Source organism: Haliaeetus albicilla, chromosome 19 (assembly GCF_947461875.1).
Source record: "Haliaeetus albicilla chromosome 19, bHalAlb1.1, whole genome shotgun sequence".
Classification (NCBI taxonomy): Eukaryota; Metazoa; Chordata; class Aves; order Accipitriformes; family Accipitridae; genus Haliaeetus; species Haliaeetus albicilla.
In genome coordinates this window covers 28,659,458-28,683,164 of record NC_091501.1, presented here as the reverse complement: position 1 = coordinate 28,683,164, position 23,707 = coordinate 28,659,458, and the positions used below count along the sequence as shown (strand labels likewise).

General features: G+C 40.1%; 1 protein-coding gene across 3 annotated transcripts in view; it reads right to left on the bottom strand.

Moving 5' to 3' along the window:
* The window catches only part of SCUBE1 (signal peptide, CUB domain and EGF like domain containing 1), a 253,704-nt gene that overhangs the window by 80,736 nt on the left and 149,261 nt on the right, over positions 1 to 23,707 (bottom strand). For all 3 annotated transcript variants that reach the window (XM_069806968.1, XM_069806970.1, XM_069806969.1), the window contains 2 exons: positions 20,866 to 20,982; positions 17,909 to 17,998 (listed from right to left, as the gene is read on the bottom strand). In XM_069806968.1, coding sequence (XP_069663069.1) covers positions 17,909 to 17,998; positions 20,866 to 20,982 — 207 coding nt within the window. The remainder of the gene's footprint in view (positions 1 to 17,908; positions 17,999 to 20,865; positions 20,983 to 23,707) is intronic.

The following is a 23,707-nucleotide window of genomic DNA, read 5'->3' as shown; positions in this document are numbered from 1 at the left end:
ACAAGAGTTATTTCTATGCATAAATAGAGGGAATCAAGCCAGCTTTTCTTATTTTCACAGAGATTTAGTAAAACAAACCAAAAAGGATAAATACCCTTCGACTTTCCTGGTGATTCTGACTTTAATACATGATGAACTCTAACAGCATGAAGATCCAAGTGAGCAAGAAGACATCTGACAGTACCTCTAACATTTTGGATAATCTGAGAGATGTATTGATGAAATTCCTTAAACTCAAAGTCATGAGAAAACATTGGTAAAAGAAAGCGAATGTGAATAGCAGAATGTGGGAAAAAGGTATTACAGCTACGTGAAATAGAATAGCTGAGGCCTATACACAACAGAAACTGAAGCACATCACCACCCGTGTTTCTGTTAGAAATGACTTCAATTCATTCTTCACCTCACCACTATCAAACTTTAGTATATATTTGAAATGCAAATACAAGCTTTAGGTCTCAAATAAAGAGCAGAAGTGAATTACTTATTTCCAAGCTATCACACTGGAGAAGCTATATTTATATGGAATGGAGAGAAAGGATGTTCAAAATCTGGATCAGATTTTCATGGTGATATTCATCCTACAGACCATTTTCCACTCTTTTTTTCTCTGTGAAAGGCAACCTCAGCATATTTATTACTCCTTTTGTTGTTGTTGTTTCAGACTTTTTGGCACATTTCTGATGTTTTTTGTTGTGATGAGGGACAAGAAAAAGAACTGAAAGACACAAATAAAGCAGTGTCATGTAACTGACATTTAGATTCCTTCTGAATTATGATAAAGCTCATCATGTGAAACTTCTAGACTTTACTGTGAATTTAAAGTGATGTTTGCAGCCCCACTTACATCCTTATTGAATTCCCACCAGAAAACTCAGACAGAAACAGGGATCTAAAGAAAAGGACATCTGTTTACATAAGGCAATCCGGGACAGCTTACATTGTTTTTTTCCACTGTAAGCTCCTAATTCTGGAGCATTCTCTCAGGTATCTCGTCCCTGGATCTATAGACAAGAAGTGATCAAAATCATTACCGACATGCTATACCTACGGTTTACTAAATTAGGATACTTATTGTTTTAACAATAGTGCATTGCACCATGGAATATGCACTGCTTCTGGATATTAAAATACCCTATTAAAAAGCGCAAGCTTGAGCTGTCGGTTCTTCAGCACTGGATCAGGAATGTTGACTAAGTTACCAGGTGAAGTTACAGGGGTATTCAGTCTTTCATTATGTCACATCAGTGTCTGCAGGGGTTTAGCAGTGAAAGATCAGTTCTCCAGGTTCTAGTTCTGAAGTTTTTGAACTAAAGCGGAATCTCTACCAGGTGGCAATAGAGCCTGGTCACTTTCTTAAAGAGAAGACTGACACCAGACAGGATTTATTTGGCTTTGAATACTATTAAATGCCTGAAACTCTGAACACAGGTCATGGTTTGGGAATATTTCAGAAAACCTAAATTTCAGCTTCTTTTATGAAACAAGTAAACATAACCATTCAAAATGTAAGCTTCTATTCAAATCTGGTTTTTGCAAGTGGCCAATTATTTCATAAAGCCACTGAAAAACTGCCTCGAAGACAGGTGTCTCCAAAATCTGCCTCCAATTTTTGTGACTACATTTTATCTCTACGATCAAAAGAACATGATGTGATTTTAAGGATATTGCTCAAAACCCGGCAAATCTTGGAATCTTTATTATTCACTTTGGCAGCCTGGGTCAATTTGAACTAAGATCCAAACCCATATTTTAGGAACTGAGATATGCTGCAAAGCAGAAAAAAACTTATATGGGTCTATGGGACTAGAAAGGATACATCTGAAGATCATACAGTAATATATGTCTTAGTGAGGTCACTCTCTATAATCTTTGGTAAGTCACAAGAACAGGGTAGGGTTCCTGATGACTGGATGAGGTAAACATCAAGAAAGGCAGGAGGGGGAATCTGGGGAACTACTGGCCAGCCAGCCTCACATCAGACCTCTGTAAGCTTATGGAGCAAATCATCGTGGAAGCCATTGGCAAGCACATGAAAGACAGGAAGATGATTGGGAATGGCCAGCATCGACTTACTGAGGGCAAATTGTGCCTGGTTAACCCAACTACCTTCTACAATGATGTGACTTACACTGTGGGTAAGGGGAGAGCTGTGGATGTTTTTTATCCTTAAGTTTAGTAAGTGCTTTAACATGGTCTTCCATAGTATCCTTATGGCCACAGTGGTAAGAGATAGACTGGATAAGTGGATAATACAGGGAGTGGAAAATTGGCTGGACAGCTGGCCTCAAAAGGATTGAATGAGTAGTAGAGAGTCCAACCGGTGGTCTGTCACTAGAGCTATCCCTCAGCCTCAGCTAGTGATACTAGGGCCAATACTGCCTAATGTCTCTACTAACAACCTGGACTATGGGACAGGTGGCACTTCCTGCAAATTTGTGGATGATACCAAACTGGGGGAATGGTCAATACACCGGAGGGCAGGGCTGCTATTCAGAGGGGCCTAAACAGGTTGGAAAAAGTGGCCTGAAGGGAACATTATGAGCTTCAATGAAGGCAAATCCAAGTCCTGCGTATGGGATGGAATAATCCCATACAACAGAACAGGCTTAGAACTGACTGGCTAGAAAGCAGTTTTGGAGTAAAACCTGGGATCCCTGGTGGACAAGTTGAATGGAAGTCACCAGTGTTTCTGTAAGGCAAAGAAGGCCAACAACATCCTGGCTTATATTAGTAGAAGTACCAGCAGAAGATCAAGAGAAGTGACCCTAGCCCTCTATTTGGTGCTTGGAGTAACAACATCTGGAGTGCTGTGTCCAGTTCTGGCACTCCAGTGCAAGAAAGACATGGACATACTAGAGCGAATTCAGTTGAGGTCTACCAAGGTCATGTTTAGGGGGCTGGAGCACATGATGACGCTGAGAAGCTGAGAGCTGTTCAGCATTAACAAGAGAATGCTCAGAGGAGATTCTTATTTCTGTCTACAGCTAACTAATGGCACAGTATGAAGAAGACGGAACAAGACTTTTCTTGGAGGTGCACTGTGGAAGGTCAAGAGGCAACAAACAGAAGCTAGAATATGGGAAATTCCAGCTTGATACAAGGTAAAAAATTTTCACCATGAGAGCGGTCAAACACAGGAAGGGGTTCCCAGGGAGGCTGTGAAATCTACGTCCTTGGAGATACTCAAAACTCAACTGGACATGGCCCTGAGTGACGCGGTATAGTTGCCCTTTCTTTGAGCAGGAGGCTGGATTAGATGACCTCCAGAGGTCCCTTCCAACTTACATGAGTCTGTGATTCAATGAAACTGATTCACATATCCTACAGAGACTGAAGAATTTGAGTTTCACTTTTATTTCTGATAAAGAATACTGGGGGGGAAGAGAGAGAAGGGAAGTACCATGAACAGAGCGTGTCAAATTCAAGGGCACAGTTCATGTCTACTCAGTATCCTATTCAAGCTCAAGATCTCTTTGGAATCTGACACATTTAGTATCGCCAATGATACTAAATTAGGTGGAGCTGTGGACTCCTGCATGGGTAGAGAGGCCTTACAGAGAAGTCTGAATAGACTAGAGAGCTGGGCAATCACCAACTGTATGAAGTTTAACAAGAGCACTTGCCGGATTCTGCACCTGGGATGGGATAACCCTGCTTATGCATACAAACTGGGGAGCAAGACGATGGAAAGCAGCCCCGTGGAAAGAGATCTGGGGGTTGGGTTGATGGCAAGTTGAATATGAGCCAACAGTGTGCATTGGCAGCCAAAAGGGCCAATTGTGTCCTGGGGTGCATCAAGCACAGCATAGCTAGTCGGTCGAGGGAGGTGATTGTCCCACTCTACATTGCACTGGTGCAGCCCCATCTTGAGTACTGTGTGCAGTTTTGGGTGCCTCAATATAAGAAGGACATCAAACTATTAGAATGTGTTCAGAGGAGAGCAACGGAGATGGTGAAAGGTCTCGAGGGCAAGACTTATGAGGAGTGGCTGAGGTCACTTTGCTTGTTCAGCTTGGAGAAGAGAAGGCTGAGGGGGGACCTCCTCACAGTCCACACCTTCCTCAAGGGGGGCAGCGGAGGGGGAGGTGCTGATCTCCTCTCTGGTGAGCAGTCACGTGACACGAGGAAATGGAATGAGACTGTGTTAGGGCAAGTTCAGATTGGACTTTAGGAAAAGGTTCTTCACTGAGAGAGTGGTCAGCCACTGGAACAGGCTCCCCAGGGAAGCGGTCACGGCACAGAGTTCAAGATGCGTCTGGGCGATGCTCTTAGTCATATGGATTAGTGCTAGGTAGTCCTGCGAGGAGCAGGGAGCCTGACTCGATGATCTTTATGGGTCCTTTCCAACTTGAGATATTCCATGATTCTATGATATTTCCAATAGGAAATGCTCATGTTTGGAAAGTTGAAGCATGGAATTAGAGACCTAAATTTCTTCCCTAGCTTCCCATAAGCTGCTATTTCATCCTTGGCAAATTACTTGCACTGGAGCTCACAAGAAATTTTGTGACATACTGGTCTCCTCATTTAAAATACATGCAGTATTTCCTATACTCATAAGATCTTTTGAAATTCATTAGCACACATGCTCTATAAATGTAAAATAGCATTGTTTTTATTGCTACCAACAGTACAGAAATTACTACCAATAGTACTGAAATTAAAAGCAAGACTTGACACTCCCCACTCTTTAATTTCCTTTTCCCCTGATAATATTTATTCCTCTGTAAATGTAACTTTTTACAGGGGTAAGAGAATTTCATCTTTTCTATCCAGTCTTAAATTCCTTTAGATTAGCATAATATGCAACAGAATTAATACAAAAAAGCATTATTTAACAGAGAGGTTGGTGTCTCTGTTTTGTGTTAACCAAGGTCAGTCATTTTGGATTGGCTCTATTTATGTTCTACTTAAAAAATTAATCCCATAAACTGGAATATGTGCATATACCTGCACCTATATGCAAAACTCTGCTTTCCCAGTCTCAGTCAACCTGCTAAAACATTTGATATAATGTTCAGTGTGATAAAAATTTGCTTAAGATAACATAAATTTTCAAATTATTCTCTGAAAACACAAAAAGATTAAAAAACCCTAAAGATGCTGTACATGTGTATAAGGTATAAAATGGGCAAGTAACAAAGTGATCAATCATGTTTTTTAAGAAGATCTAAACCAAAATAAGCTTCTTCAGGTGGTAGGCAAGAAATTAATTTCAGAAAGAGGCACTGTAAAGGTGTAATCCTGCACATCACAAGAGAAGGCTGAGCCAGGTGGCAGTCACAAAGAGCCCTCAGGAGAAGATGCTGAATATAACTTAGGCTCGTACTATTACTGTCTAAAAGCACAAACGCAATTTTGCAGTCACTGTGCCATTGTGCAGGCCACTGAGATACCAGTCAATGTGGTGTATTTCTACTGTGTTTACCTGTGCTGCTGTATCCTGAGCAAGACACAAGACAGAGGAGTACTATGTGGACCTCTGCATGAAGGAGGACGATTTTAATTTCATGTTATGCCCAGAACATATAAAAAGTATAGAAATATTGCACTAGTGATCCATGTCACTTCCCTTTGTCTGGTCAATACACAGTTCTATCACGAAGAGCCTTTAAGCCACAAGGCATGAAAGCAAAAGCAAGCCATCTAGTATCAGGGTGTTTTCTTTGGAGATACGGAGAAGTGATTCTCTGATCTTTTCTGTTAGCCAGCATGGCAGTCTGCAGTCAACAGGATTCAGAAAGCCCTATTTGTTTTCCAACTCTTGATCATAACACAATGACTGGAAAGAGTGGAGAACAACTGTAAATGAAAAAGCTGTTTTCAATAATGTTTGTATAAACATGAAAAGAAGGCTTAACAGAAGACCAAAAGTGGCCAGCTGTAGTGAATACAAAAGAAATCATATATAGCCTCAAGTGAAAATGGAGAGGGAAGCCACTTCAAGTCATCACTTACGTTGAAGGAAGTCTTGCAGCAGCTGCTGTCTTGATCATCTATCTCTTAGGAAAAGCACAAAAGGGAGCGCTAACAGCACCTTCTCTCACAGAAAAAGTTGTTCTTGGAAGAAATGAAATGAAAAAATTCTCTATAGCTAATGATTGCCATCTCCTTTGAATCAGAGAGGAAGGTTAGACTGACCTGTCTTAAAGCCTTGTGCAGAGGAAAAGGATTTTTTTGCAGCAACAGGTAAGCAATAAAAGATTAGGTTTCGTCACACCTGCAGGTTTACGACATCAAACTCCAAAGACAGGGAAATCCATACACTGCAAAATGTGCAGTGTGTGCCCCCTTTTCTCACTAATTAACACTAATTAGTAATTCGTAACTCGTTTAAAGGTAATTGCTGTTGGAAACATGGAGAGGCAGGTTTGTGCTGATTCTCAAATTTAAAAGGCTATTGAGGTGTTTAATGCTGTCCAAAGACACAAATCTGGGCAATGTCTGACTTTAGGACAAAAGGGAGATGAAGAGATTGCTGTCCCCCAAAACAAAGAATGTTCTCTCAGGTTGCCAAATTTCTGTAAACCATTTACGTTGATAAGGTAAGCGGTAAGTACAGCTGAAAGGAAGACATGAAAGGGAAAAAATGCTTGTTTTCCCTACATAGTTCCTACGATTGGCCAAATGATAACACTGACCACAGGGCAAGTTAAAGCAAACTAACAATTCAAATGCCTTTCATTTGGAATTAATCTGAAGTAGCCTAAAGCTCACTGGGGTCAGCAGAAATAGGGCGATTGGGCTTTGCTCCCAAAATCTGTACCACATTAGAGAACCTCATTTTGAGCCAACTTTTATGCCAGCCAAAAAGCAATTCATGATGGAGCAGTCTGGAGCTGTGAATTTAGAGTAGCTGTCAGGTCCTATCAAGTAGGTCATAGCCCAAGCAAAGTAATGAGTAATAATACTCAGAGTGTAATCGTATCTACTTCTACACTAGATCTGAATTTTGCAAAAGATCTGAACACAGTACTCAGACACATGAACAAGTCAATCTTGATGTAACTGAAAGCTAAAGATTGCAAGCAGAATGGCAGCTTTAGAGCAGTCACTGTCTCAGCCAGTGCAACTATGAGGTATATGGATTACCTTAGACCATTTTTTCCTAATGTGAAGTAATATTGCCTGGCAACCAGAGTGGCAAAAAGGGTTAAACTAATAGCAATCTCTGTTCCTCAGCAGATGTGCTGTAACTAAAGCTGTTGTAAACTGCTACTGTGTCTGAACCAAGAGATAACCTATTTGCCTACCCTAAACACATGAGTTGATTTGTCTGTATTTAACTCAGTGAAACACAAACTGACTTTCCAGGCTACATATACAAGACAGCAAAACATATATATTTGAACAAGTGAGGAAAGATTAAGGATATCTGTGAAAGAAAACCAAATATCTGGCAATCTGTAAGTATGAACACTGAAAAGCTGAAAAATGCCCTGTTAATGTTCGTCACCTTGATAGCTATCACGAGACTTGCCATTCTCTCCTCATTTGCTTTATGTCCTGCACCGATTCACAACAGATTTTACAGTACATCTCAGCAGAAATGAAATTGCAGAACCAGTCTGAGGTAGTGCACACAGGATATCAGTGAGTCCTATCTTAAATTCAAACTGGATTTATTTTTTTAAGTAAGATTTCAAAGGAAACTGCCAGGAACCGTGTGATTCTTTTAAGAGGGGAAAAAATACATACTCATGACTGTTTTTATTTTGAGAAGACCTAATCTTAAACCATTAATTGCCATCATTTGTAATGATTCTTTGCATCACTGTGGCATTTTGGAGTCCTCATAAGGACCAACACCAGGACTCTTGTGCCAGCTACTATTAAGTTACAGTTACAAAACAGTGATGATGCTAAGGTATTAGAGCAGTTCTATGGGAGGGCCAGATCCTGCTCAGCTGAGTGGTACTGGCTGCCTCACCTTAAAGAACGTTGAACTCATTCATTTTAATACAAAAAGTATCTGGAAACAAATTAGCCCATAACTTGTACGTCATCTCCTCTCACACCCAAACCCACACTTGCTCAGTCTGGCTCAAAGGTAGCCTGTGCTGACATCTCATCCGTTTTCTTCACGTTGATATCACACCACAATCCCCACTGAATACAGCTCTTTCTGAATTCCAGGTATACTGGCTTTTTGCATAGTACACTCCTCCTCTTAACATTTATGTTCTATAGGTGAATCTTACAGAAGTAATTTTAACCACTAGTGGCATCACTGCTGTATGCAGGTGAACTGCACGACCATGCCTAACAACAAAGACTATCTAATTGGATAAAAAACCCACTTGAAATCCCATTCAAATTCCAAGCAAAAATACACAAATTCTGAAAGCCTGAAACTTGGAAGAGATTTAAACTTAACTCAGGAAAGGCAATTTCTTTTTTTAAATATTCTGTTGATTATACAGATGAGCTTGTCTTTAAGTAAGAGGGAATATGCAATATGTGTAAGAAAGCAATGAGACAGAGAACACATGCTAGGACTGCTGCTGCCATCCATAAAAAGAATCTTACTCCAAGTGGCAGTACATGCGCTATATGGCATGAGATCAGGGTACAAGGAGAGACCCAAAGGACAACGAGCACAAGTAGAAACTAAACACACAACTAAGATATTTGAATTTTCAGTTAAGTGAGAACTATGTTATTCTCATGCAAATTATGCTCTGTGATGCTGAAAGGATAGAGAAAGAGCATTCAGAGGAATATAATGAAAGAAACAAATAGCTGTGAACAGATGAAGGAGAAACTGAAAGAGCTTCATATTCAGGGAATGAAAAAGGTGAGACAGAAAGGGTAACTTCCAGGATGTGGAATTCTTCACTCCGTTATGCCTGTCTCCTCATTTCCTTGCAATTTCATGATTAGTAGAATTTTATTTGCATGAAAATAGGATGAGAATTCTGCACTGCCACATACGGAATGTGTGAAGAAACGACTAGGTGAATCTTGCACTGAATCATGAATCCCATAGCTCTCATTTCAGAAAAGTTTTGATTCCTCTTCAGCGAACACTACATATTTAGGGAACGTCACTTGACAGATTGGATCAGATGTTTTATAAGCACTGGATGAATCCAATCCAGTCCCTTAAAAATAGCACTATTGGTTGTGTTTGTGGTGCTTTTTCTAAATAGAAAAGCTGCATCTAAGAAAAACTGAAATAGTCCGAACATTGAGAAGGAGCATTATCTCCTGACCTTGGACAAATCCCTTCATTTAAAATGGAAAAGCAAAACAATGGAAGGTATTGGTAGGAATTCTGGATAAGGTCAGAGTCTTTATCATCAGCAAAGAAATGAAGAAAAGGGATTTTTACAGGAAATAGCACACCATTCACAAACCCAATGAATAAAAGTGACGATAACTCAAGATGAAAGGATCTGCCCTTGGGAGAGAGAGAATGCATGAATGACCTCAGGGATTCCTTCCCCCTGTTTTCTATGATTTCATACAGCAAAGTAGAACTGACAGAAAGAGTTAAAGTGAGGTCTTCGTTTCACAGTTAGTAACTGAGTTAGAGATCCTCCTGGCAATATGCCTGTTAATAATATGTTTTAAATGCTTTATTGATTAAAGCACAAAAAGATTGTGATGCATACAGAGCAGCACACTTGGCTTTCTGACAGTGAGCCATTCAGAGAAATAAAGACATATTTTAAGTAATTTGAAAGAGTCCTAGAAGGAGTACAACAAAGCTAGGAACTGAAGTACATACTGAAAAGGTGCTCTTGGCTTAAAGTGACCCTTGGTAGGCTGTAACTACAATAGAAGTTAATTGCTTTGGAAGAACACTTGAAAACAAACACTCTTTGAGACAGAAAATTGGGAGTAGGATCACCTGGAAACTCTCATTCCATTATGAAAGAGAACCAAAAATGAAGTCTGCAGAATCCATTTTTAATTCACAGTGGAACAAAACAACCTAAGACTTTTGGAAATTTTGTAAGGGAAAATCAGAGCTCATAACACTCTTTATTCCAATGGCTTGGTAGTTAGGGCATTACATGCCATGTTAGAACACCAGGTCCTGTTTTCTATTCTTTTATGTTTATTGAAACCAAAGAATCCCAAGCCCTTATCAGGCTATCAGTTATCAGTACTGGCCCCAAGGGTAGAGCACCTTCATGAGGCAATAATGAGTTAGTCTGACTTTACAGCCCAACATTTCCCTTGAACATGGGTGGCAAATCACCATGCAGGGGTCTTCGGTATCATTTCCTCACATTTCAAATGAATGTTCTAACCAGACTACTGTGTACATTCTGTCTCCCTATTTTTGAAGATCATTCCACACAAAAGCACTGTGAAAACCAGAGTCTTCCCACAAAACTTACTTTTGATAAAAAGGAAAAGGCTTTTGCCAGAAAACTCTCATTAGATTAAAGGATTTTTTAGGTAAAGAATGCATGGCTTCAGTAAGTTCTACATTTCTACAGCTCCTTCCTGAGCTGCAAAGGAGCTAAATATGGCTCCATCACAGAGTCCTGAAATCCAGAAAATGGTGGATTTCCAGATGAACTACACAATCATCGCGTGTTATACAGTAATTCAAGACAGAGGTTTGACTTTGGAGAAGTTATTCACAGTGAACAACCAGACGAGAGATCTTTGGATGACTGAAAGAATGACCGAGGAAGGTTTCCATATTGATACAATGTCATTTTACACATGGCAGGAAAAAATCACTTTAATTATGAGACTCTGGTAATTCTAGTTAACTCTGTCAATTCTATTTTCCTGTAATCAAGAAAGAGCTGTATGTCTCTGCTGAAAAGAAAACAGTGATTCAAAGAGTTTAAGTCCTGAAATTTGTAACAAACAAAACACCAGACTGGAGGCAACAGCTTGGGTCAGGTAGGCACAATGGACTAGAAAGTCCACAACAGCAGTTACTCTATGATTCCAAAAAACATAAGCTATAACAACCCCTGCTGCTCTACCAAGCTTACGGTCTTCCATAGAAAAGACTATAATCCTCAAATTTGCAATGTGTCACAGGGAGAGGAAGAAGCAAAAAGAAGACTGCATACTAGAGAAGTTAAAAGGTTTTTATGTTATTCACATGCATGTTCATACAGGGCATAGATCCCTGCAAGTTAAGACCTGAGATTTTTTAGCCTTAAGACCACACAGTCCCGTACCATCAGTTCTCAGCTCTGGAATCCCAATAATTTCCAGGTGGACTAGGAGAAAGAAGGGGAGAAGTGTAGCTGACCATATGAATGTGCATATGGACAACGCATCTCAAGTAAGTGAGCTTGCTTCCTCGTCCAGTGATTATCAATATGAAGTTCACACATTGGGTGTGTGCCCTCTGTAGTCCCTATTTTATGCAACCTACCTGAAGGAGGATCTTGATTCATCAGAAACAGGTAAAGTAGAGAACTGCTCTGCTAAGAGCTGCATAATGCCTGGAAGCCCCTGTGAGGGGCAACTGCAGAAGCAAGGATGGTGCTTCAGGTGGGCTTTCTCCCTTGAATGCCTGGGGAGTATGTTCAGCTCACATCTGATGGTTCTACCTCTGCTCATTAACAATCAGGCCTGACACAATCTGTTACCTGCAGCAATAATCTGGGGTGGAAATAGGTATAACTAGGTACCTTCCTGCCACTGAGGCAATCGGGTGAGGGGTGCTCCTAAAAGATCTGCTCCCAGACAAATAAAAGTCAAAGCATGCTTGATGTCCAGGGTGAATAGGGTAGACTAATCCTTAGATAATTGTGGTTTAGGAAAAAATACCATATGGCTGACGTCTCAAGATATGTAAAGTCAGGTACCACTTCAGGTTCAAATGGGTAAACCTAACATAAGAAGGATCAGCTCTAAAGCTGTAAATCTCTCTGACTAGTTGATGTAAAAGATGCTAAAATGTTTGCCTTTGCTGCAAATGCAGTAAGTCATGACCATAAGCTCAAATTGTGTTTGTTTTTTAGTACGATGTGAGCAGCTCATTAAAATCCGTTGTAGGTACTGGGCTAAAAATCCCCTGAAATCACAACAGCTTTGGCCAGGACAGGATAAACAGTTACCCTGGCTGATGTTTCTAGGTACCTTCAGGAGGCACAAGACTGAATGAAGGAGCTGATGAGCACACAGAGAAAGGAGTGCTGGCACATCATGACAGTGGCCAAAGCAGGACCTGCACTTGTGATCTACTAGTCTGAAATGGCTCTGGCTATCTGCCACAATGTTTGAGATCCTTGGAGGTGGACTGATAGTGGAAGTACACTTTCCAAAGCAAGCCCACATTAAGGCAAAAAAAAAAGATTATTCTGTCCCATATAACATCCAGTAATGTTCTCTGTCATAAAGTAATCCATGGCAGAAATGCCCAAATTGAAATTTCCACAGCTCACATCTCTTGTGTTTGCTGCGGAGAGGAAATGGTCTTAGTGGACTGCACACTCGGCTCTCCAGGCAGGTAGCTGGGTGCTCATTATAAATGGCTGAAAGACTACTAAAAATGGAAAAGGAGCCATCTGCAGAAATCTAACCATTCTTGCCACAATAACGGAAAATACAGAACTAGTGAAAATACTACCTTAATTGCTGATTATGTGCCATGAATATAGATAGACCAAAGCCCTGCCTGTAAGCCACTCTTAAGAAATCAGGGATGGCATGTAATACGGGTACACATACAACATGTCCCAGCCTGGCAAAGCTGGTCCTTGTTGGTGTGATTCTCCAAATGACTTGAAGTGCTTCCTACACTACAGAAACAATCCAGACAGAGGTAACCTTTAGCAGTAGCAAAGTCCTGGACAGTTCCAATGCACTTTACAGTTTATACAAGCACTTCAACTGAGGGTAAAATAATTTGTAGGGATCTTGGGAGCCACCTTCAAGGGAAGGGAAGAGAATTACATTCCTGTATCTGAGGTGGGCTGCAAACAGCCTTTTTGATGACCCAAGAAGTCAGTGTGCAATGGCAAAACCTTAAGCTGTCCTGACACACGAGTTGAACATGTCTTGTGAAGGAGTGAATTTCAGTGTAGAGTTTGGGTTTCTGTAGACACTTGTAGTGATGGTATTACTGCCATTTGCACCATTATCCTGGCCTTAAACATGACTGCACTTCCTTAACTTCAAGATGGGCTCAATGTCCTATTGTGTTGCTCTACTGAAAAGAACTTTGTAAAACTCTCTTCTTGAGACAAGAAGGAACCAACCTTACATCTTCTAGGGCCAGAAGAAGAACATTTTATTGCCAAAGTGAGTTCTTACAACAGTAATCTCTGGAAAGAATGGAAAAGGTAGATTGAAGGTGAGGGAGAGAAACCTAGCCTTTGCAGTTGTTCTGAAGTCATTCGGCTTCAAGCCCAAATGAACCTGATACATTGACTGCTAAAGAGTACAGGGAGGGAAAAGAAAGAGGGTGAGAATGGGTCAGGTCCACCTCTTCAAAAAGTGCTGATCAGAGGGTAAGATCAAAGAAATGCCCCGGAAAGAACATCATGGTTGTGTCACTAAAGCATCTTAAGAATTCATGCAGTCTAGTAAGGCCTGTGATGATGACAATGTACCAAGTGACTGCATTTTTAAAGACAATATGAAAAATATATCATAAAATTTCTTGGTTTTAAGAGTTGATGTAAAGAGTAGCCAAAGAGCAAAGCATTACCTTTAATTAGGAGATGAGGACTTCTTGAGTTTTAAGACCAGACAGTTCTGCAGTTCTGGTTCCTCAAAGAGGATGTTTTCAGCTGCCTGTCACATCTTTGTAAGCAGTTGACTTATTCATAATGAGGCAGCCCAATGGCATAACTGATGCTATAAAATCTTTTTTGTGTCCACAGTATCAAGTTCTATGTAAAAGAAAGCTTCAGGATATCAACAGACAATTGCTCTATAAAACCCCTGTAGCCTTTTCAAGCAAAAGACAGTGCCCAAGAAGAGAGTAATGCTAAGCCAGTGAGACTTGATAATTTACAATATATATAATGATAAAGTGCTAGAGTGCTGGATGACTCATCTTTACAGTTGTAGACTGCAGGTCCACTGAACTTATGAATTCTATCCAGGGCTGCAATAGCAAAAAGAGATTTGGAAACTGGGTACATGAATAAAAGCAACTTCCATTGCTGAAGATGCGACACTGGACAAAACATTTTGAAGATATGTGTATTAGTAGGATTGAGTAGAAATTTGGTACTTCTGAAGTTGTGTGCCCACACTAGAATGGTTTTCATCCAGGTAGGCAGGGCATGATATACTGTGTTTCAAACTGATGCTGGATTTAGACTGAATGGTATGTGAAATGCATTAGCACACTCCTCTAATCAGGTAGGGCAGTCTCATGCTATGACGGGAAAAATAGTCCTGGCAAATAGGTTCTCAAGGAAAAGAAGGTAAAGGAAACTGGGGAGGTCTCTGTGACTGCTCCTACGAAATACACTGAAAATATTTTCAGAAAAAAATTGTGTTGTACTATACAAAACAGAGATTTGAACATAATTTTAAGAGCTGAAGGCAGTGCTCAACTAACTGCAAGATAAACTACATCAGATGTTTAAGAAGACCTGAAAACACTGGTTGTGCCCTAGATTTATAGTAAGTGCAAGGTGTTCTGCAACAAGGTGGATGTAAACATACCTTGCAGATAATGGTAATGCTCTGGTTTTAAATGCTTGGATGTGTGCACTGTCCTTCCTAATCTACAGAACGTACGTGGCTCGACATCCAGTTTATAGCACCCACCACAGAACTCTGGCAGATGGCAGAACCTCACCAGAAGCCCACCTGCAGTACAATTAAGGCTGCACTCCTTTCCATTCTACAATGGCAATGGCCCAGGGGGAAGTGAAGAAAATGTAACTGATCTGCATGAACAGCAATGCAGTGCAACATTCACCCATCAGAGAAAAGTCATTCAGTGCCATCTCTTTAATGAGAGTGCTCTTTACTCTGAATCCAAGTGGTTTTGTCTGAACAGGGGAGATAAAGGACAGCTGGAAGCTCTTGGGGTCTTTCCGAACATTATGAAAAAAGTTGCATAAAAATTCCCAGGAATCATTAGATGGCTCTAAAGGAAGGTTTCTTGTAGATCATCAGAGAAGACCAGTTTCTTGTCTGCCCCACAAGATCTAGATAAAAATGCATCTAACAGGAAGGAAGGAAGTGTATTTATCTGCTTTTCTCTGTTTAAGATTTAGCCATAAGTCACAGGACCACACCCTGACTAGAACACAGGCCCCTGTACGAGTCACTCTGAGCCACAGAGGTGGCCAGTGTTGCTGTAGCAAAATGAGTGGCATAGGCAGTCATGTCTGACAGCAGTCCTGTTCTCCTAAAGTAATCTCATGTAAGTTTATTCTTAGCCTTGGCTGATATTAAGGGTTATACAGATCATAAGTCATTTTAATAGCATGCAGCAAATGACAGGGGACTAGAAATTATTGTCTCAGGGCTTGCAATTGAAAGCATCTTTCATCAGACTACTAAAATTACATGAAGTCATCTACTTTTCCTACTCTCCCAAGACTGTCTGCAGGAGGGTCAAAAATCACAGTCCATTTACAAAAGGTGGTGACAAAGTTTCCTGAGGAGCCTTCCAGTACTTTCTAAAACAGCTGTTTAGAAAGCATCTGAAGATACATGGAATTTCATGGAAATGTCACTACACTTTTGAGATGTAGTAAGACTCCATTAAAAAAATAAATGGTGGATTTTCTGAGCATCAGACATCAGTAGAAATAAACAAGTAGAAAAGTCCCTAAGTTATAAGCCACCCACTCAGATCTCACTTACTAATTAAATTTCTTTTCAGCTCTAGTTAATGTTTTTCTAAGGAATCAGTTGTTCAAACACAGCATGTTCATAAACTCTCAGCTCTTGGCTGATAGCTGCTAATACAGGAGGTACTGAAGAGTTAAACAATGTATTTTGCAAACTGGATTTTTAACTATCTCCCTAAACCTATTTCTAGAGTCTACGTTCAGCTTGGAACTTGCAGACCTGGTGTAACTAAGAAGCTTGTTGCTAATCGTAATTTAGTAATTCTATTTGCCTGGACTCTTGTAAGGAGTGTGAGCTTATTTTCAGGTTGGATAATTTTATCAGAGGGTGAGGCAGCAACGCAATGCACTATGTTGCCCAGTCCCTCTAAACCATTTTGTACATACTGTTAGTGGCTGGGCAAACTCACCATTTAGACCTAGAGGATTGGGTTTTCCAGTGGTCTAGAGGCCATTTGCACATTTTTTTCCTGACTTCCTGTGAGACTATGGGTCTTACTGAAATTACAGCTAGAAGTGTTAACAGCACCTTAAGAAAGCAAGATGAGCTGCCTCACGGCTTTTGTTAGCCATGTTTAATTAATTAATTAATTACTAATTAGAATGTAAGGCATGTTTAATTAATTAATGAAAACAGTGCATCATTAAACAATAAATTAATACGGGTCACTTGATAGGTCTGCAAACTAATTACAAATTAACAATCCTAGATAATCTCAAAATAAAGGAACATATGCCCAGGTTTTCACATGAGGGAAAATATTTTACCTCAATATTATCATCTAATACCATTTCAGAGTTGTAACACCGTGCCATTTCCTACACAGTGGTTGTATGCTGGCCTATGGTTAAGCGGATGGTTTGTCATGGGTGAAGAGATACAAGTGATGTGGAAACTTTATAAATATTGTCACCCACTCCAACTATTAGCCCAGCAGTCAACTAAATATTCAAAGTGAGGCTTCTGGTCTCCTAGAGGCGGTCCTTCCAGATAGGTGTGGATGCTTACAGCCAGAGCTGAGCTCGCCAAGGGCTAGCCGGACAGAGTCTGCAATGGACTCAATGGATTTAAGAAATGAAATAACGACCAGGAGGGAAGAGAACAGAATCTCGTCCTGTCAGAATCTCTTCTATGGGTGAAGAATCCCTGTCTTATAAATGGTTCATTGGGTACATCTCACCAATGCTCACTATGTTTAAAACCTAGTGGAAAGAATTATAAGTGGTGAGTAGGGCATCAGAATGGAAAACACAGAGTAATAAACCACCTGAAACCCTCCAAACTGCCAACATCATTCAGCAGTCTGTGCTACCCTGCGCTCTTTGTCACATGAAAAGAGTCTGGCAGAGGTCCAGCCACTCTACCCTTTCTATTCCCGAAAGGTTATTCTCACTAATGGCCATAAATGTAACATGAAGAAGACAAGCACAAGGGTGCGCAATGGGTTAACTGAGAGCAAAGGCTACAGAACTATCTTCATTGTTCAATGCACTTCCTCATCCCTTCCACTCTCAGGCTCCAACAACACAGAGAAACAAGCCATGGTTCAGTCTTCAAAGAAGAACATATGGAAACTCACTAGTCACTAGGGAAAGATCTTTCAGTGGCTACTAACATAGCTGCATAATGGAAATAAATGAATTTCCAGTCATAATGTTTACATTTCAATCAAAAGTGTTGCAAATTTTAAGTAAGCAAATACAGTTGTTCATTTAACACCACATATGTGATACAACATTGTTTTATATCATCATCATCCACTTAATAGTCAATAGGCAGGTCTGCAACATGAGATTTTTCAGGAATCCTACAGCAACACATACACACAAACACACACAAATCACATGTAGGAAATAGCCTGCATAAGGTAAGTAAGGTTAATGGCAAAAGCTTCTTTCTATGCAGAAGAAATTGAACATTAAAGCTGCAGCATTAGGAAAAAAAAGTTTAAAAACAAGAAATGAAGTCGTACAACAGATGAGAACTTAACAAAATTGGTGACCTTTCCACACAGATGAAGCCAGGTTAAAAAAAACAACAAACCAAAACAAAACCAAAGGGACCAAATGAGACCAAAAGAGAACCTCCCCCCCACACACATACAGACAAAAGTGAGAGCACAACAAAGGAAGTGGAAGAAAAGTGTTACCCATAAGTAGCCGCCGTTTCACCCGCTTGTCCACATCAGCTACTGACGTGGCATTGTACTCAGAACTCTCAATTGCAGCCTCATCCTTCTCTAAAACACAAGTAAGGGACAAACATGGAGCAGTTGGTTAATCACAAGCCCAATTTTCCACTGCCTAAGACAGTTTCTTGGCATGGCACAGCCAAAGCCAAGAAGCAAGGCATGAAAGCACTAAATCCCCGTTAGAGAGTTAATTCCCTTTGAGACCCCAGGATAAAATTAAAGGGTGTTTAGGTAAAGGAGGAAGAAAGAGGGGGAGGAGGAAGAATGGTCAACCATGAAGTAATTAAACCACATACAGGAAGCTAGATTCCTACTGGAGAACAAGACAGCGAACACAAGTGCCCCAGAGAGGTGTTAATGATAAAAATTAAAATTCAGGGATGCTAGTTAAACAAACTACAAAGACAAACTGTAAAGTGATTCAGGCTAACAGTGGCACCAGGATCTGAAGATGGCAGGCGGAAGACCGAGACAGAGAGAGAGAGCTAGAAGAGTCCGGTGATGGATGGGCACAGATGCACCATAGTCTCGTACACACTGACATGTTGTGAGGAGAAATCAAACAACAGCATGCAAATTAAACAAAAACAACAACAAAAATAAACAAACAACAAACCAACCAAACAAAAAAAGATCAATTTGGGCAGTGCTGGTTGCCTGCTTGTCTATGAAACACTACTAGCTAAACATTCAATGCTAGGAAAGATGTTGCAAGAACAGGGTTTAGTAATTTTATAAGCATGCAGTAAGCAAGATGATGTCAGCAAAGGTCATTTTACAAGGTAGTCTCTGATATCCTACATGTAAGAGTTTCATACAGCATAATGAGGACTTTAGTTTGGTTATGCTTCATTAGGAATACACAGAAACAGTCACAAGTGTGGGAAGAGATGATCAGTAAGTGAAATAAAAATAAAGATTTCTGATACTGGAGAGCAATGGAGAAGCAGCAGCTGAGTAAATAAAATGATTTATACGGAGAGGGAAATGCTTATTAGGAAAAAAACCAAAATGCAAGTGGGGACTTTCACATGCAGCAAACATAAAAAAATAAAATAAAAGGATAAGTCAAGCAAACGAAGACAAAATATGTTAGACAAAGGGTCAACAAGTATTTATCTGGCATTGCAGAAGTTTGCATTCTTGCAGTGATGCCTGGAATATATACACCACTGAAGACAGCAAACACTGGAATCACTGAAGTGAGGAGGAGGAGGAGGCTGGCAGGTTTTGTTTGTGGCAACACTACATGGTTGAGTGGTAACAAGAAGTTGTTTTGTTTTGTTTTTAACAAGTTCTAGATGGGATCAGGCTGCAATAGAGGCTTTTGTTTGAGGTTTTTTAGGTTTTTTTTCTCTGTAAATAATTAATGAACGTCAGTTATCAGACAAGACAGGCAATCAGGAACCATCACCAGAAAGCAGGAATAAAAATTAAAAAAATAAAAATAAAAATTTAGAAGTATTCTAAGAGAAAGAACTACTCAAGAGGGAAGAAAATCAGCACAGGCACTTACATCACAAGACCAAGGAATGTAACATGGAGTTGTATGTATTACATTACACAAACAGAAAAAAAAGTAAAAACAGGTGCAGTGTACACAGCTTTTAAAATAATTTTTACACACTGGACAAAATAAAACATCAATCCAAGGATATTAATGAACGCTAATAAATAAAAGATCAATTATCCATTCAATAAAACCGGCTCTCAAGGCCCTCACTCTTGCAAATTCTCTGCATCTGGAACTGCCACAGGCTTTAGGGAGGGTTATTTAAACAGAGGGACTGTACGATGGAGCCCTCTGTGTTAATCAAAAGTACTAGCTGAGAGATCCCGTAAGCTGAGACATAGCTTGTGTATACAGCGAGGCAGAGTCCAGCACTGAACCTTGTTCAGCTCTACCCCTGCCAGCATAACCCTCACCCCACCACACAATTTGTGCAATCAAACCCATCAGAAGCGAGTGAGGCTCCGGGCAGCCACGGACTGTTATGCCGTGGATCTGACCAAGGGATCACTAAAGATAACTGACACATTTCCATGGGTTTCAAGTGCTCTGTCTTGCAGTATTGATAAAGGAGAGAAAAGATGATAAATATGTGTCCATTCTTTTTGAACCTCAGGAAATTACTAGGAATTTGTAAGAATTTGAAATTAAACAAACAAAAAAGTCAAGATGACCACAATGCTAATGAAAACCATTACGGATTTTAGGTTCTGAGCTGTGAGTAAGAATTTCCAAATCTTAACTTGCAGTATGCAAAAATATCTTTTTTTATTAAAAAAAAAAAGCAGGGTGGAAAGAAATGGTGTTAAGCAAATAATATATTTCATAACCGTAAATGCTTGCATAGCATCCCCCAAGATGCTCCACCTCTTGAATGGCTTTTTCCTACTGATAACCTGAGTGAAAGCTTATTCACTACAACTGCTGTTAATTTTTAGAATCATAAAACATACAACAGGGAAGAAAGCACATCATGATGATTAATTTTCCCCGATAACAGCTTAGAAAAGAAGATCATTTTCCTCACCTTGCTTATGCAAGGAAGTCTTGACTCCTGAAAGTGAATGGAAGAGCTGAACTTTCATTCATAATTATGAAAGTTCTACACCTTTTTACTTCAAAAATTATTAGAGTTATGAAAAGAAATAAAAATTGCAGAGGAGTAACAAATGCATACTTCATTAACAAACATTTTGACAAAACACACACAAACGCTTCTCCCTCTGCATAGTGTGACTTTAGCTACTACGGCCAGGAACTGCTGTTATACACTTCTCTCAGCAATGGTGCTAAACGCCTGTGAGATACAAACACACACGCGCGCACGCACACACACACATACATATGTGCACATATATATTCTATGAAGAATACGAAATAAAATGCACTGCAGAGAGGTACTTACCAATGCAGGTTCGGCCATCCGAATGTAGGGCATACTTCTGATGACAACCACACACAGGACCAGTATCTGTGTCATCACAGGTGTGTTGGCAGCCTCCATTCCCATAGTTACAGGTTACTAGTTAAGCCCCAAATGAATGTGTATATATGTATATATAAATAAAATGACAATGAAACCAATTAGTCTTGAGGGCCTTTCAGAATACAGAAGAGCAGTAACAAACCAAGACATAAGGCAACATCACATTTGTATTTGCAGTTCTTTGCATTTCTTATTCTTTCTGACCCCCCTTATCTTAGCCACGCTCCTGTCTCATGCCCTACTCTCAATCCGTGCAGTGAACTAAAAAAGAGAAAAAAAAAAAAAGCAGCATGTGCTACTTTTTCCCCAGCCTATTTGCATTCATAATTTTAGTATGAGTGGTTCCATCTCTGCCTAAAAGCTACATGCTTCATATCCGTGATGTACATGGCATGAAGAAATGAGCAGTCTACTAATACAGACGCATATTTTCAAGTCTATAGACAGCATTTCTCTTTTCCTTCCCCTTCATTTTCTAAGTGGAGGAAGCAGACCAAACAGCAAGAATAGAACCATATAAGTCTTGAAATCTATTATTTCAAGTACTGGTTCTCCTAGAGTAGAAGATGTTTAAAAATAAAACAGGAAACTTGGGGGTTTTTTTCTTTCTTCTCTGAAACAACAAATACACAGCTGCTATGGCCCTGCAGTGCACTGGCCTCAACAAGAAAGGAAACATTGGAGATGTCACTTTCACTTCCAAGCATACAGTGCAAAATGGCTTTTAGCAATTAAAATGTCCTCCAGTGAAAAAATACTAAAAATACATTAAAGCAAACATTTTTCATGAGAGGTCGTTTTGAAGTTTACACGAATTAATAGGTCAGATTCAATTTCCTTTGTTACATGATGGATTTAATTTCTGACTATTAAGACAAACCAGTTTTTAAATACTAAGCGGGCTAGCGCCATTAACAATGCCTCTTGTTTGCCCCTGTTCCATTTAAACCTTTGCAGTTGCATAGCTTGATGCTGAATAACACAATTCTGATCCGACTGAATTCAGAATTCAGAATTCAATTTACTGTCTTTATATATAGGTAATTTGGACTAGGTTCTTTATTGGTATATACATACTGGCAGCTACAGGGGAAATCCAATATACCATTATTCAGTTATATCATACTCATCATTTCAGAGGACTTCAATGTTTTGAAATGTTACAGTAATTTAAATACTGACTACAGTAATTTAAATACTGCCTCCTACTAATCAGAAGGAACTTCCTCACATTGGTCTCAGCAGAATTTTCCGTCTAGATACAAGAGTTTATAAAAGAGCCAGAGTAGCAAACTGCAATATACAGTAAAACCCAGATAAGGGTTAGCAGGATTTTAAAATCACGTATCTAATCTAAACTGAGGTTCTATCTAATCCAATAGGGCTAAACTCATACAATTTCCCACTGACCTCAGTGACTCTGCTTTAGCGCTAGCTTCTTAAAATGGAGTAGACTGGAATTTTCAGTCACAGTGACTCTAACTGAAATATCCCACCTCTGGCCTGAGTGTCCCAGTGCTGAATAGTCATGCCACTCTCTGTAATCACTTAGGTATTTTACTTAAAATAGAACAATTCTAAGAAAAGCAACTGAGGGAGACCCACCACAGTATACCTAACAGAATTCCCATTAAAACCTCCTGCCAGCGTGGGAACCACAAGTTTACATCCACAGTCCCCGAAGTCTGGCAAAGATCACAACAGGAGTTGTCCATCTCCCAAGCGAGTACAGACCAGAGGCCACTACAGGTGCAAGCATCCTTGGTCCTTCACATTGCACACTCTGATTAAAATCCCTACGTTGTTCAGAGATAGCGAGGGAACAGACTCATGGCCTAGTGGTAAGAACCATCCCCAGGAAGAGGGCCCGCCTGGATTCCCACCTCTCCTCCCAGGAATATCGCTGTTTTATCCAATTGGAAAGAATGTCAGTGAGAAAGATGGAGAGCAGCCTGATCCACATTCCCTTATTGAAGCTTGACAGTTCGGGCAGTAGGCTGGAAAATGCGAATTGTGGGTTCAGTCCCACCAGACAGAGGAGGGAATTGAACTCACATACCAAGAGTCATAAGAATCCTAAAATTCCAAGGAATTACATTAAAAAAGCCCCCTAAGCAACAACCACCCTCAGGCATTCTTTCTCCTTCTCCAGTTTTAGAACACAGCTATTAACTTCTTCTTGTCAAAAAATACACGAAGCAAACCATTCTGCTTTGCATCAAGTGGAAGCAGCATTTCATTTCCTTCAATACACAATAACATTTTAGGTTTTATTTTTGATGCAAAACAAATTAAAATTTTACATCAATTCTCCATTCTTAAACCTCCCAGCTTTTCCATGCAGTCATGCTGAAAAAATCATTCCCTTGCTCAGCACAATGCCTGTCCTTATTCACCTCTCCTCTTTTTGCCCATTCTTTGATTTCCAGTCTTTGGGGGTTAGTATTTTTCTTGTGGCTCGCTCTCTCTGCCACATTATGTGTGCAGCAGTAACTTCCTGGTTAATCTGGAGGCAGATGAAATACTGGTTTGCAGCCTAGCTGAGAGCTAGAGGAACGGACGGAGGGTGTTTCAATCTGCTGGCTGCAGCCTGACTGCCAACGTGAGCTCTCTTCTGGCTGGCTGCGTCTGGGAGGTGAACAAGCAGGGGCAGTAAGTGGTACAGAAGGCAGCTGCCTGCGATATCCACAGCATTGGGCTCACACTGGCAGAGCTCATCCAGGATAAGGTAATTTCCATCTACCTATCCTCCCCTTCTTCT